Here is a 14789-nt window from a genome sequence, read left to right as displayed (position 1 = left end):
AAAACAGTATGATACTGGCATAAAAACAGATTCATAGGGATCCCTGGGTGGCGCAGCGGTTTGGCGCCTGCCTTTGGCCCAGGGCGCGATCCTGGAGACCCGGGATCGAATCCCACGTCGGGCTCCGGTGCATGGAGCCTGCTTCTCCCTCTGCCTGTGTCTCTGCCTCTCTGTGTGTGTGTGTGTGTGTGTGTGTGACTATCATAAATAAATAAAAAAAATTAAAAAAAACAGATTCATAGAACAATGGAATAGAATAGAAAATCCAGAAATAAACCCACAATTAGATGGTCAATTAATCTTTGACAAAGGAGGAATGAATATGCAATGGGAAAAAGACAGTCTCTTCAACTGGTGTTGGGAAAACTGGACAGCTACATGCAAAAGAATGAAACTTGACCATTTTCTTTCACCATACACAAAAATAGACTCAAAATCGATTAAAGACCTAAATGAGACCTGAAACCACAAAAATCCTATAAGAAAGCACAGGCAGTAATTCCTCTGGTGTTGGCCCTAGCAACATTTTTCAAGGTATGTCTCCTGAGGCAAGGGAAACAAAAACAAAAATAAACTATAGGGACTACATCAAAATAAAAAGCTTCTGCACAACAAAGTTAATAATCAGCAAAACTAAATGGCAAACTATAGAATAAGAGAAGATATCTGCAAGTGATATATCCAATAAAGAGTTCGTATCCTGGGATACCTGGGTGGCTCAGCAGTTAAGCATCTGCCTTTGGCTCAGGGCATGATCTTGGAGTCCCCAGATGGAGTCCCACATCAGGCTCCCTGCATGGAGCCTGCTTCTCCCTCTGCCTGTGTCTCTGCCTCTCTCTCTCTGATGAATAAATAAATAAAATCTTTAAAGAAAAAGAGTTGGTATCCAAAATATATTTTTAAAAAAACTTATACAACTCTAAACTCAAAAAACAAATAACCCAATTAAAAAATGGGCAGAAGACATGAACAGACATTTCTCCAAAGAAGACATCCAGATGGCCAACAGACACATGAAATGATCCTCAACATCACTCATCATCAGGGAAATGCCAAATCATCTCTCAGAATGGCTAAAATCAAGAAGGCAAGAAACCACAAGTGTTGGCAAGGATGTGGAGAAAAAGGAACCCTCACACACTATTGGTGGGAATGCTAACTGGTGTAGCCACTGTGGAATACAGTATGGAGGTTCCTCAAAAAATTAAAAATAGAACTATTCTAGGACCCAGCAATCGCACTGCTGGGTATTTACCTAAAAAAATATAAAAACACCAATTCAAAGGGATTGGTTTACTGGAGCATTATTTACAATAGCCAAATTGTGGAAGCAACCCCAAGTGCCCACAGATAGATGAATGGATAAAGATGGGGGTGTGAGCGAGTATGTGTGTATGTATACACACACATGCACACACACAAACACACACAATTATTCAGCCACAAAAAGGAATGAAATTCTGCCATGGGCAACAAGATGGATAGAGGCAGAGTATAATGATGAGTGAAATAAGTCAGTCAGAGAAAGACAAATATCATATGATCTCACTCATATGTGGAATTTAAGAAACAAAACAAGCAAAGGGGAAGAAAAGAGAGAGGGAGACACAAACGAAGACACAGACTCTTAACTCTAGAGAACAAAATGATTGTTACCAGGGGGGAGTTGGAAGGTAAGTGAAATAGATGATGGGGATTAAAGAGTAGACTCACCACGATGAAAAAAATTAAATTAAAATTTAAAAAAGGAGGGCAGCCCGGGTGGCTCCGCAGTTTAGCGTCCCCTTCAGCCCAGGGCGTGATCCTGGAGACCCGGGATCGAGTCCCACATCAGGCTCCCTGCGTGGGGCCTGCTTCTCCCTCTGCCTGTGTCTCTGCCTCTCTCTCTGTGTCTCTCTCATTAATAAATAAATAAAATCTTTTAAAAAATTAAAAAAAGGAACACCCTCACTGCAATGCCAAAATCAATGCACCAATTTTGCAGACTGCAGATATTCATATGGGATATGAATAGCCTATACTTACTTCTACATCCCTCCCATTATCTAGTTTAGTTGCAGATTTGGGCCACTAAGCTACTAAATTATAGACAGAGAACCATCTTATTTCTCACATGCCTATGAGCATCTGGCATGTTTTCACATCAGGAAAGAATCCTGTAGACAGCCATACAGGTATTCAATCATTTCACTGTTATTTTGGTATGTGGCACTAGCACTATTTTGTTTCACGTAAGAAATGCTTATGAATAATCACTATCTCCAATTCTCCCATCAGGAGTCAAGATCTGCTGCTCCAGAAGGGCATTTTTCCTTGGAATTTTGCTCTTTGCTTGGAAAAGGCCAGGAGAAAGTGAGAAGTCAGCAGTAAGAGGAGATTTTGATGAGGCTACAGACTTCCAATACCACTGCACTAACATGCCCACCCCAATCCTTGCCAGTTAGGTCAAGGGGACCAGTCTCCTCTACCAGGCCCTCAGTCAAGGCAGCCTGAGATCAGATGAGAAACAGATGTGCCAAGATCTGGGGCTGAATTCAAGGAATGCTTTAGATAACGAGGCTACAGATTAGAAATGCAAAAAGAGTGTAGATTATGGAGGGAGACAGACCTGGGCTCAAATCTGGGATGGTCACTTGGGCCACTTCATTTCTGAACCATCAGCTCTCCACCTAAAAGGCAGTGCCATGGCCCACAGGGCTCTGCCTACCTCTCCAGCTTCTTCTCCCTCCTTCTCCAGGCTCTGGTAACACTGGCCTTCTTTCAGGTCTTAGACTATGTCTCCTATTGTGTGCTGTATACGTGGTGTACTGGATCACTCAATACCCACTCCATCTCCTCTTAGCATAATTGCACTGCAAATGCTGGCTATGTAAAAGTACATTATCCAAATACCTTTGCTGCTAGAGTGCCAGAAGGAACTTAGGTTCTCACTAAAGACACCCATGGAAGGCTGATTCAAAACAAGTCACATGGTAAAAGAGGCAGGGAACAAAGCATTTGCTTGGCGGGCCTGGGTCATACATAGTGTAGAGCTGCAGCTCAGAGCTATGGCAGCAGTTTCCCAGCTCTGTAGCTTCCTGACTGTGGCAAAGGCAAAGCTCCCTCAGCCATCCAGCCATTCAGTCCTACTGTGTGGTTTGGGGAATTGTTCCTTCAAACTCAGAAGTCAGTCAGAATCTTCTGCCCTTCCAAAGATCTATCTAGTAGAGCTTCCACCCTCTTATTAGAAATCCCTATTTGGGCAGCCCCAGTGGTGCAGCGGTTTAGTGCTGCCTACAGCCTGGGGTGTGATCCTGGAGACCTGGGATCGAGTCCCATGTCAGGCTTCCTGCATGGAGCCTGCTTCTCCCTCTGTCTGTGTCTCTGCCTCTCTCTCTCTCTCTCTCTCTCTTCCTGTGTCTCTATGAGTAAATAAACAAAATCTTTAAAAAAAAGAAATCCCTATTTGCTTAAGCTAGCCAGAGTACATTCTGTTGTTCACAATAAAACCCTGACCAGTACACACCCTTAGTCTAGACTCTTCCCACTCAGCCAGCCACCCCTCTCCTCACCTCCCAGGGAGAATACCAATGGACCCAGGAGCTAAAATGGTGCTGTTGTAAAGGAGTCTTCCATATTTATACCTAAGTATATACCAACTAACTGAGACCAAGAGGTCTTGGGGAATATGCTAGAAACAACCACCACTCTTTTCCAGCTTTAAATAGTACTATCTGGGACCAGTTGTTCAATTGGGTATTTACATCTGAGAGAGTAAACCAGAGGTGCTCCTATCTACCAAACCAATGTGGGCCCTAGCTACTACCAAGAAAGTTCTGGATACCATAAGGCCCACACCTGTGGGGAAAGCAATGCTGACCCCACAAAGAAAATGTGCTCATTTGCTTTCATCAGTAGTCTAACCGACCTGTTAAGCACTATATGGAAGCTAGAATTCTCATGTGTACCAGATCCTCCATTTTTACCCTCCCTCCACCCTACTATCTCCAACCATGGATTCTGTAAAGCCTTAAGGCAGCACCCCCATTGAATCCTAGTATTTACTGAATTTTTTTCCCATAAAAACCCTTCTGTTTCAATGCCAGGTACCCTGTTCTTATATCCTAGAATCACCTCTCTTTCAATGATCTAGTATCTTTTTACTATTCTCATCTTGTAACACAAAACAGTTTTCATGTAGAAGTGCTTCCTAACAAAGAAACTAAGCAACTACCATCACTTTAATTGTTAAGAAGCAAGGGCAGATAGAGTAGATGGTAAGCACTTGAAGAATATAACAAAAGACGGCTAAAAAAAAAAAAGTAAATTTCAGTATCAATTGAAATAAAGTGTTTCAAAAATAAGGGAAAGAGAATTAGAAGTAGGTGAAGGAAATAAGTAGGAAGGAGACTTGACACAATGAAAAACAGGACCTCTTTGTGGTAATAGTGACTAATTGGAAATCTGTTGAGTCCTAGGTAGTAGACTAAATGAAGTAGAACACATCAACCTTTTTACTCCTCAAGGAGATGGTAAAACTCCAGCTAAGGTTTGAAATCAAATATGGAAGGAATCTGGTAAAACAAGATGTCCAGAACAAGGCACATACATTCCTATAAAATTTATCAAACCTGTTCTTCCTGTTACACACAAAGACAAACACACATATATGCCTTCCCGCCCTCTTCCTGCTCCTCCTCCCCCTCCCTCTCCCTCACCCACTTCTATTTCAGTCAGAGGAAGGGAATTTAGCAATGCTAAGAGGTCAACACACACAGGATGTATTAACATTCACCATCCCTAACAAGAGAAGATTTTCCTAGCCCCAATCTCTACCCATAAACTAAGTAATTCAACTTTCTGCCCTAAAGGTATAAATAAGAAATTCCTGTTGCCAGAGGGCCTTAGGGTGCTCCAGAACCAGGAAAGGCTAGGTTCCTAACCTCCTACAAGGGCCTTGGGTGCCCAGGACATCCTCTCAACCACACAAGGAGCAATTTTCCATATACACTGCAACCTCTCACTCATCCAAAGGAAGAGAGACACCAGCTTCTGGTTTCAGACTGGCAGGAATGACAAACCAGTAAGAAAACACTGATAACTCAAAAAAGGGGCATAGGATATGAAGTGATTTACTGAAAAGGAAACACAAATGTCTCATAAATGTAATATATTCCACTTCACTAATAAAGAGAAATGTTAATTAAAACTACACCTAGATTTTTTTTAAAAAACTACACTGAGATACCATTTTTCACCTATCAGATTTGGCAAAGATGTGTAAGGTTTTTAGGACATTGTGTTAGCACAAGTATGGGAAAACAAACACTTTCATATAGTGTTGGTAAATGTGTGAATTGATAGTTTCCAATTTGAAAATCTCGATCAAAAATAAAAGTGTGTAGGCATTTCACCCAATTGTTCCATTTTTAAGAACTGGTGTGTGCTTGCTTGTGCGCGCACTCTCTATAGATAGATACATACATAGATCTATATATGCATATATACATATGCAAACAATGCTCTGATTGCGAGTTCCATATGCTGATCAGAAGGAGCTGATCCATAAATGATTTATAGAAGATATACACAATAAAATACCATTATCTCAAAAAAAAAAAAACAAAAGATGAGAACCGTTATAGAATATTAAAGTTTACTGCTAAGTAAAATATGCAAGTATATAACAGATGTGTATAGTATGCTATCATATATATAAAAAGGTAGAACTCTATGTTTTACACCTATTACGTGTAGTTACATATAAGAATGCCTCCGTTAACTTGTATATGCGTAAAATAGTCCTAAAGCAATACAAAAGAAATGTGTCCTATTATCTGCCTCTTGGGTAGGGAACTGGATGACCAGTGAAGGGGATGGGAGGGATACTTTTCATTCTTCACCCTTTTGTATTTTTTAATTTTTAATGATTTTTTTAAGTTTTGAATTGCCTTAAGAACAAGGGTATTTGAAAGCTCACAACCCATAATCCAAAAAAACAAAAACAAAAAACACCAGTATGGTGTTTAATGTAGAATCTGAAACTAGCAAACAGTACCTTAGCCTGCTTTCACTGTGACCAAGTAAAGAGGGCAAGCATCAGTAGGTGGTTGCTTAGCTCTAGTCCCTCATAACATCTGCGTGGGTTTCTTCAGTGGCTCATGAGCCCACTAGTTTGACTACAAGATGCGAAGTACAAAAAAAAAAAGGGCAAGAACTAAACGTGGTGTTATGCGGAAGTGTGCCCAGGGACACTTCGCAGGGGGGCAATATCACAGCTCTCAGATAGGGAGAGGGGAGAGATTCCAAAATAAGGAAGGAAAAAAAATATGCCTGTGGTTTCACTAAACACAACACAACAAAAACAATGCCCACCCAGGCCAAATGACCATGAAAGAGCCCCCCACCCCCCATGGGCCCGACCTGCCACACAGGCCATTCCTCTGGGCTGAGGACCAGGTAAGAGAAGCAGAGTGTATCAGACAGTACTGAAGAGGCCCCTTGTTGACCTGCTTCTTTCTTCTCCACACTCAAAGAGCAACTTGCTCATGACTTGCCTCTAAGCCACCTCATTCAATCCCATCCCAATCTTCCAGCCACAGCCTCTACACCCTGCTCTCCTCACCCCACATCATGCTAGTCCCATCCATCTATAAAATGCCTTTCACCATAAAAGCCTTCCCAGTGCAGCAATAGCCTCCCAGAAAATCTAATTCTTCCTGTTCTCATCAAAATGACTACAATGAACAATTTATAGTAGATAGCCATTCTCTTCGGACTTATGCCACCAGCATTCCAACAGAACCTCAGGGTATTCTTTCTTTCACCATCCTTTACATACTTCTTTTCTATTTAGAACCATTCCAAATGGAGGCAAGGAACAGAGAGAATGTGCTTCCGGCCATAAGTACATACAGTTAAGTTCAAGGTGGTATGGGGGGCATGATAAGAAATTGAAGGAGACAACTAATTTAAATAAATTTTTTCAAGTCACAGACTTTTAGATTAATACGGTGGCTGCTACCAATGTCTAACAATGTCTGCCTATTCATTACAAAACTTCCATCACAAATATAGCCAAAACCCCCAAGTAAAATGGCAGAGTGATGAAGTTCCCTAAATTCTGTTTATTAGTTTTTTGTCTTTGAAGTAATAAAGGCGGGATCCCTGGGTGGCGCAGCGGTTTGGCGCCTGCCTTTGGCCCAGGGCGCAATCCTGGAGACCCGGGATCGAATCCCGCATCGGGCTCCCGGTGCATGGAGCCTGCTTCTCCCTCTGCCTGTGTCTCTGCCTCTCTCTCTCTCTCTGTGACTATCATAAATAAATTAATTAATTAATTAAAAAAAAATTTGAAGTAATAAAGGCAAGTGAGTATTGAAAATTTACCCTAGAAGACTATTACAAGTTCACTCTTCCAGCAAAAGAAGAAAATATCATAGCATGTTTATTTAAGGTGCAAAAAGTGAGTATGTTTTGATTTAAAATAAAAGATAAATTTTTTCTAGGGGGATCTGCCTGGAAGGATATTTCATTTGCCAAACCTAACTCTGTAAAGTCAGGTAAAAATATATTACATGTATTTTTTATATATGTGTATATACATATACATGTATATGTATATACAAATATACATATATATGAATACCTATATTTGTTTATATGTGCATAAAATACTCCTGGAATGGTACAAAAGAAACAGACAATACCAGTTGCCTCTGGAATGTGCAACCAATAAAGACTGAATGCCCAACCTCTAGCTTAGCTTACAGATAAATGAGATGAGTAATGAACCATTTTGAAGAATGAAAAAGCGGAAACTTCACATATACAAGAAATATTAGAAAATTCTCAAACTTAATGTTATCAATGGGAAAAGAGCATACATTAATTGAAACAAAGGAGAAAACAAAGAAGACAAAAGCCAGGATGGAGAGTAAGGTTCCACATAGAGAACACTATCAGGAAACAACAGTAGTTCTGTGTGGCTGGAGTATGGAGGGAGAGAAGTGAGCTACTGTGGCTAAAAGGGTATTAAGCAGGGGCGAACACCAGGGCCCTGAGAGCCATGTTCAGGAATATGGGTGATATGAAGAGAGGAGTAGGCAGAAAGTGACAGGTCTCAATCAAGGGAGTACGGTGATTAGATATGTATTTTTAAGATTTGAAGAGGCCAAAAAGGGAAGCAAAGAAATAGAGAGGCTAATACAATAGATTCAGTGACAGAGGAAGATGGCCTGAATCAAAGAAATGCAGAGTAATGGACAGGTAAGAAAGGCACTGAGAAAGTGAAATGGCCAGGACCTGGTAACTAAGTGGGTAGAAGAACCAAGACATGAGTCAAATACAGAGACCAGCATTCTGGTCTATGCTGATAGATGGACAGAGCCAGGAATGGAAGGGTGAAAGCTGACTTTGTGGGAAAGACATGTTAGTTTAAACTTACAGTGGGACATCTGAGTGAGGATATCTGCTGGATGTGGTCATAAGCATCCGTATAGCTAAAGAAGAGAGTGAGAAGGACCCAGGCATCACCAACATGTGAGGCGCTGGTGGAAGGAGGAGAATGGAAAAAGAAGATTAGGAAGAGGTAGTCATAGAAGCAGTAAGAAAACTAGGAGAGGATGGCATCATGGATGCCAAACAATGAGAGCATGTCAAGAAGGTGGTCAGTGTCAAAGCTGCTATGGGGTCAATGAAACAAGGACTTAATCCAAGGTAGGTTCCAGCAACCACGGCAAAGCAGAGGCAGTGGAGTATAGTGGGAGCAAAAGGGACAAATCTAAATCCCACACCAGCAAATTACAAATATAGATGGTATAATTTGTGAAAAGTAAACCACAAAATGACCTATAAACGCATGATAAACAGAAGAATCGGGAAAGAAGACTTAGTATTTCTTTACAAATCACTGCCAACCATTCACCAATATAGGATATGCTCACTATCTGAAATTTTAAGAGAAAAAACATCGAACCTTGAACAACAACAACAAAAAAGCAAGAAGGAAGGAAGGCAGGCAGGCAGGCCAACCTAAAATATTAGGCAAAAAAAAATTATTCATTCCAATATTTGGGTGCTTAATTTGGCACAAGCATCTCTCTCTAAAATGGCAAGCTCGGGCAGCCCGGGTGGCTCAGCGGTTTAGCGCCTGCCTTCAGCCCGTGGCATGATCCTGGAGTCCCGGGATCGAGTCGGGCTCCCTGCATGGAGCCTGCTTCTCCTTCTGCCTGTGTCTCTGTCTCTCTCTCTCTCTCTCTTCTCTGTGTCTATCATGAATATATAAATAAAATCTTTTTTTAAATTTTTAAAAATAAAATAAAATAAATAAAATAAAATAAAATAAATAGAATAGAATAAAATAAAATAAAATAAAATAAAATAAAATAAAATAAAATAAAATAAAATAAAATGGCAAGCTCATGAGCTACAACAGCATTGGCCCAGGGTCCCGAATAACCTCCCCAAGTACCCAAAGGCCACCCTTCTTCTAATCATGAGGAAGGACTAGAATACAAAGCCACAGAGGAAGCTAGAAGAGAGGGATCCCTGGGTGGCGCAGCAGTTTGGCGCCTGCCTTTGGCCCAGGGCGCGATCCTGGAGACCCGGGATCGAATCCCACATCAGGCTCCCGGTGCATGGAGCCTGCTTCTGTCTCTGCCCCTCTCTCTCTCTCTCTCTCTCTCTCTCTCTCTCTCTCTCTGACTATCATAAATAAATAAAAATTAAAAAATAAATAAATAAACAAAATAAATTTAAAAATAAATTTGTAAAAAAAAAAAAGGAAGCTAGAAGAGAGCAAGGTTGCCAAAAGCACATTAAGGTGGCCATTTGAAGGGAATGAGTTATCCCAGCCTAGTGTACCACCAGGCCCAATCCATATTAATCCCCTATCACCAAAAATCTTCTCTTTAGATCCCCTCATCTACATGACTAATTCAGGTTGGCATTTTCCTTTCTGGGAACTGGAGTTCAGCCAAACCAAGTTGATAGGCATAAGAAAGAAACCTAAAAACAAAAGCAAGAAAAACACATCAGCCATGAAAACCACAAACTGCTGCCCCTGAGGAAGGCCCCTTGTTCTCATCTTAGAAAGCAAGGCTCCAAATCGGATGAGGAGGGGACAGGGCTTCCATTGATGCCAAACAAACATTAAGGGAGTCAGACTATTTCAGATTATTACAATGGACTATTAAATCCATTCCAAGTCATTCATGTTACAAAAAAGAGAAGAAACTTGTCCAAGGTCACATAATTTGGCCAGACCTGGACAAGAACCCATTTGGTTTCTTCTGCATTATACCATAACTCCTTGTAATGGCCAACCACTGGCAAATACTGATGTCCAGCCCTGGCTCACCCCAAAGCTCCAGAGCCCTATTTCCTACCATCTCTTTGACACCTCCTCTTGGCTACCCCAAATGCTCAAATTTCAACATCCAACACTGAACTCATGATCTTTCCCTAATACTCTCAATGCCAGTTTTTCATCCAGGGCTTCTTAGCTTACCAGATGATATCACCATCTATCTGGTTCCTGAGCCAGACTAAAAAAACATGTCCTATGTTTGAACTCCAGCCCTATCACTTCCTACCTGTGACTTTAGGCATATTAAATAAGGTCTCTAAACCTCAGGTTTTGTCATCGAATAAATGGGATAACATAGCAGACACCCTGGACTCCAAGATGGCTTCATTCGTACCAGTGAAGGAAAAGCAGCTAGGTGGCAAACTAGGAGAGCCAGGAGAGCTGCCAAGCTGGATACTGATATGAGATTTCACCCCTAAAGGCATTGCTGGAGCATTTCAAAGATGTTACTACCAGTATTACAAACAAGTAAGTCAATGGGAAGAAAAGGGGACATCACTGGGATTTCTATGGTGCTGGCAGCTTATGTGCTTCTCAACTACTGTCATTGTTACAAGGACCACTGAAGAGGGCCCAGTGTGCAGGCACATTCTACATTCTTGACCATGACCTTCACCTGGCACCCTTGAATCCTTTCATATCCTATTTGAGAATTCACATCCAATAAAAGATGCTGGTACATGGGAGAAAATGAGGTAACAGGAACTACCTCCTCAGACAGCTGTGAGCACTAAAGGAGACAACATGTATAAAATGTTAGGCACCAAAAAACAAACTATTTTCTAGTCTTTTACGCACTTTTAGAGATAGGTCCCTCTATCTTCTTGCCTACTCCCCCCATTCCCATCCCCTGACCTGGCTAACATTTATGAATCCTTCTCATTTCAACTCAAATTTGCCTCCCCACTAAAAGCCTTCCTTGATGGCCCCTACCTGCTAAGGGTTGATCATAACTGTACCCCTACACACTGTTTTCATCCTCAAAGCACAGTGTAATTTCCATTCACAGCAGTGTAATGACATATTTACTTTGCAATGGTTTGATTATTGGCCACCTCGTTCAATTGCCTATAAGCTCTAGGAGGGCAGGGACTGGGAATGTTAAATCTTGTTTTGTGTATCCTCAACACAGTACCCAGAACTTAATAGGTGTTTAGTAAACATCAGTTGAATAAAGTACCCATGAAGCATATCTATCAGCAGGAAACATGGACCCAGAGATTAGAAGTCACAAGACACCAATCCATGTAAAAACCCATGGCATCCCATCTAGGGGACTAGGCAGAAAGGGTCTGGTGAGCCCTTTCTGACCACTGCAAAGTTCATGATTTACTGCCTGTTTGACCACCAATCTAACAATTCAGGATTAGGTCTCTACAGCACTAGGATACAATCTGCACAGACATGCACAGCCACATCCTGGAGAATTTTGTGGATGAATCCCAGTCCTTCCAATTCCTCTCCTAATGTAACCATCATTCCACAGTAAGTGTGATTCTTGTGTTTAAAGACACATATTTTTATACCACAGGACCTCTAAACATAGCCAACTACTACATCTGGGGCTCAACTAAAGAAACAGCTCTTTGTTCCAACTTAGGGGTGAAAGTGAGCTCTACTGGACCTAGGAGAGAATGGCATCTTGGCTCTCCAATATGGTTCCAGTAAGGGATCTTCCAGAATATTTTTTTACTACACCCAGTGCTTGTTTATGTAGCAAGTCCAAAACCTAGCCTCCCTATAATATGGAACTCTAATGAATAGCAAAATATTTTAAAGTGCAGATTTTGACACTAGGCAGACCCAGCTTCAAATTCAGGTTCTGCCACTTACCAGTTATGAATAAAACTTTAGACCCATTACCTGACCTCTCTCGGCCACAGTTAAGTCATCTACACTAATGGATAGAACAGTACCTAGATCTTACAGTTGTAGGAAGCATTAAATATAAATATACAGGATATGGCTAAGTTATTATCCTTAAGAAAGTTCTTTGTACACAGATAAAATTCTGTCTATAACACAGTTCTGGGCCTAACAGATTGCCCCATTCACAGAGCATATTCAGTTAAGTACCACAATCATCCTTAGCCTTTGTCTATTCTGTTTGAGACTTAGCACCTCAATTCCTTATGGGAATATCTGACACCACCCTTCTATTCTGAGTAGAACTGCCTGTGAATAAGTGATCCTTCTTCCTAAGTTGGATAACGAAATGTCATACAAACCACCCAACTTCCTCTTGTCTTTAGGGTCAGTGAACCCAGTTTTTTCATAATTCCTCTCAGGCAGACACACACACACCAGCATGCACACACCCTTTTTTGAGAATATGTCTTCCCCAGCACAGGACTCAGAGATACTGCATAAGATAACAGTTGTAGACACGAAAATGATAAGCATTCTTTATCCAAAAGAAAACATTGGATAAAGGAAAGATAAAATTTTCTAAGCCACGAAAAACGGAGACATCACTTGTGATTCTGTCATAATATTCCTTTTATATCTACTATATGTAAGAAATAGTAGTCACTGCCATATGTAAAATAACTGTTCTCCAAACTGCACGCACTAGGCACTGAAAGAGAATATGGAAGAACTACCTCTGCCTTCCAAAAGCTTGCAGTGTAACTGGAGGCACAAAACAAAGGACAACAGCTAAATTTGCACTGAATGAATTAATAATAATAATAATAATAATAATAATAATAATAAAGAATAAGGCAGAAATAAGATAGGCTATTTGGGAAAAAAAAATAAAGCACTCCTGAAAGAGATGCCTAATGATGTAGGTAGAAGGGCATTATAGACATACAAAAGACCAAGAACCAGCTTGGATTAGTCTAGAGACACTGAGAAAAGGGTAGAAACACACATTACAAAAAAAGATTTAGGAGAACAAGGAAGCCTGGCTGGCTCAGTCAGTAGTCTTATGAGACTCTTGATCTTCGGGTCATGAGTTCAAGCTCCACACTGAGGGTAGAATTCACTCTTAAAAAGATTTAGAAAAATATATAAGCAACAGAATAAGAAGTGCAATATTTGCATAAGGGGGCAGTTTTATATCTTCCTTGAAAAAAACATAGAGGATCCATCAAAAAGTCACGTCCCCGAAGTCTCCCACATATGTGGCATAAAACATCACTTACCCGAATAAGGGAAGCCTTATGCCGAGGGGGCTTGGCTCCTGGGGCCCCTGACGAGGGTCCTTCAGGCTGGACAAGGGGCTGTCTAGCTTCATAAGGAGCTGAAAAAGCAGGAGGAAAAGTCAGCATAGTATAAAAAGCTACTACTCAAAAATGATTATTTCACACTCAAACTGAGACTGTTCTTCAGGGAAGAATTAGCAAAGGAGTCAGAGTTTATCTCCATTGGGCCACGTTGAACAAACAAACCTTGATGCCCCTGGGTACAATTTAGGGAAGCAATCTAAAGACATTCAACTGATTCATGAAAAGACAGGAAAATATTTACATCAAGTTGAGATTAGGAATAAATTAGAAAAGTGGAAAAGTAGGAACCTAAATTGGAACAGAAAGCAATAACAACAGTCAGAAAAGTGCCATGTTATAAATGCTCAAATTCTAAATATCAGGTAACTTCTATATGTACCTGCTGGTTTAAAAGTCTTGCATTCATCATCCACCTTCTCAAGAAGCAAGAAAATAAATATGCATTTTCAACACTAAGAATCAACGTTATTATTAATTTTTCAAAAATAAATGGCACAGTCTTCTTTCCCTTATTGGAAAGAATGTAAAACCAAGTAGAGAAAAATACAAAAAGGAATAAATGTATTTTATGTTTATTATTTTATCTTTCAATAACCAAATGAAAAATACTTTTGCTGACTTTGAGAAAAGTTCTTACGCCACAAAAACAAATGCATTTTTTTAGTCCCTTTTATTTCCAGAACACTTCATAATGATCTTGCCAATATGGTAGGAAAATAGTTAAATATAATCAAGTAGTATTCAGCTCTAACACAAAGGAGAAATTATCACCCAAGATGAAACCATTTTTTTTTATTTTGTTTATTTATTAGAGACAGAGAGAGAGAGAGTGAGAGAGGCAGAGACACAGGCTCCATCCAGGGAGCCCTATGTGGGACTCAATCCCATGTCTCCAGGATCACCCTGGGCTGAAGGCGACGCTAAACCACTAAGCCACCAGGGCTGCCCGATAAAACCATTTTTGATGAACATTCCCAGTTAACAATTCAAGATTTTGGAAGTATATCAAGAAGTAAAAAGCTGGGGCACCTGGGGGGCTCAGTCGGTGAAGTGTCTGACTCCAGCTCGGGTCATGCTCCCAGGGTCCAGGTATCCCCCTGCTCAGGGGGAGTCTGCTTGTCCCTCTCCCTCTCTCTGCTGCCCCTCTCCCTGGCTTATGCTCTCCATCTCTCTCTCAAATAAATAAATAAAATATTTTTTTTTAAAAAGTA

General features: G+C 40.7%; 1 protein-coding gene across 14 annotated transcripts in view; it reads right to left on the bottom strand.

Moving 5' to 3' along the window:
• Positions 1 to 14789, bottom strand: part of REPS2 (RALBP1 associated Eps domain containing 2) — a 231362-nt gene that overhangs the window by 131132 nt on the left and 85441 nt on the right. For all 14 annotated transcript variants that reach the window (XR_003132118.3, XM_025437486.3, XM_025437476.3 and 11 more), the window contains one exon: positions 13495 to 13592. Coding sequence is in view for 13 of the 14 variants with exons in the window: in XM_025437486.3 (XP_025293271.1) it covers positions 13495 to 13592 (98 nt within the window). In the remaining variant the exon portion in view is untranslated. The remainder of the gene's footprint in view (positions 1 to 13494; positions 13593 to 14789) is intronic.

The sequence above is a fragment of the Canis lupus genome, chromosome X (assembly GCF_003254725.2).
Source record: "Canis lupus dingo isolate Sandy chromosome X, ASM325472v2, whole genome shotgun sequence".
Classification (NCBI taxonomy): domain Eukaryota; kingdom Metazoa; phylum Chordata; class Mammalia; order Carnivora; family Canidae; genus Canis; species Canis lupus.
Note: the sequence above shows the minus strand (reverse complement) of the source record. Positions and strands in the feature narration are given on the sequence as shown.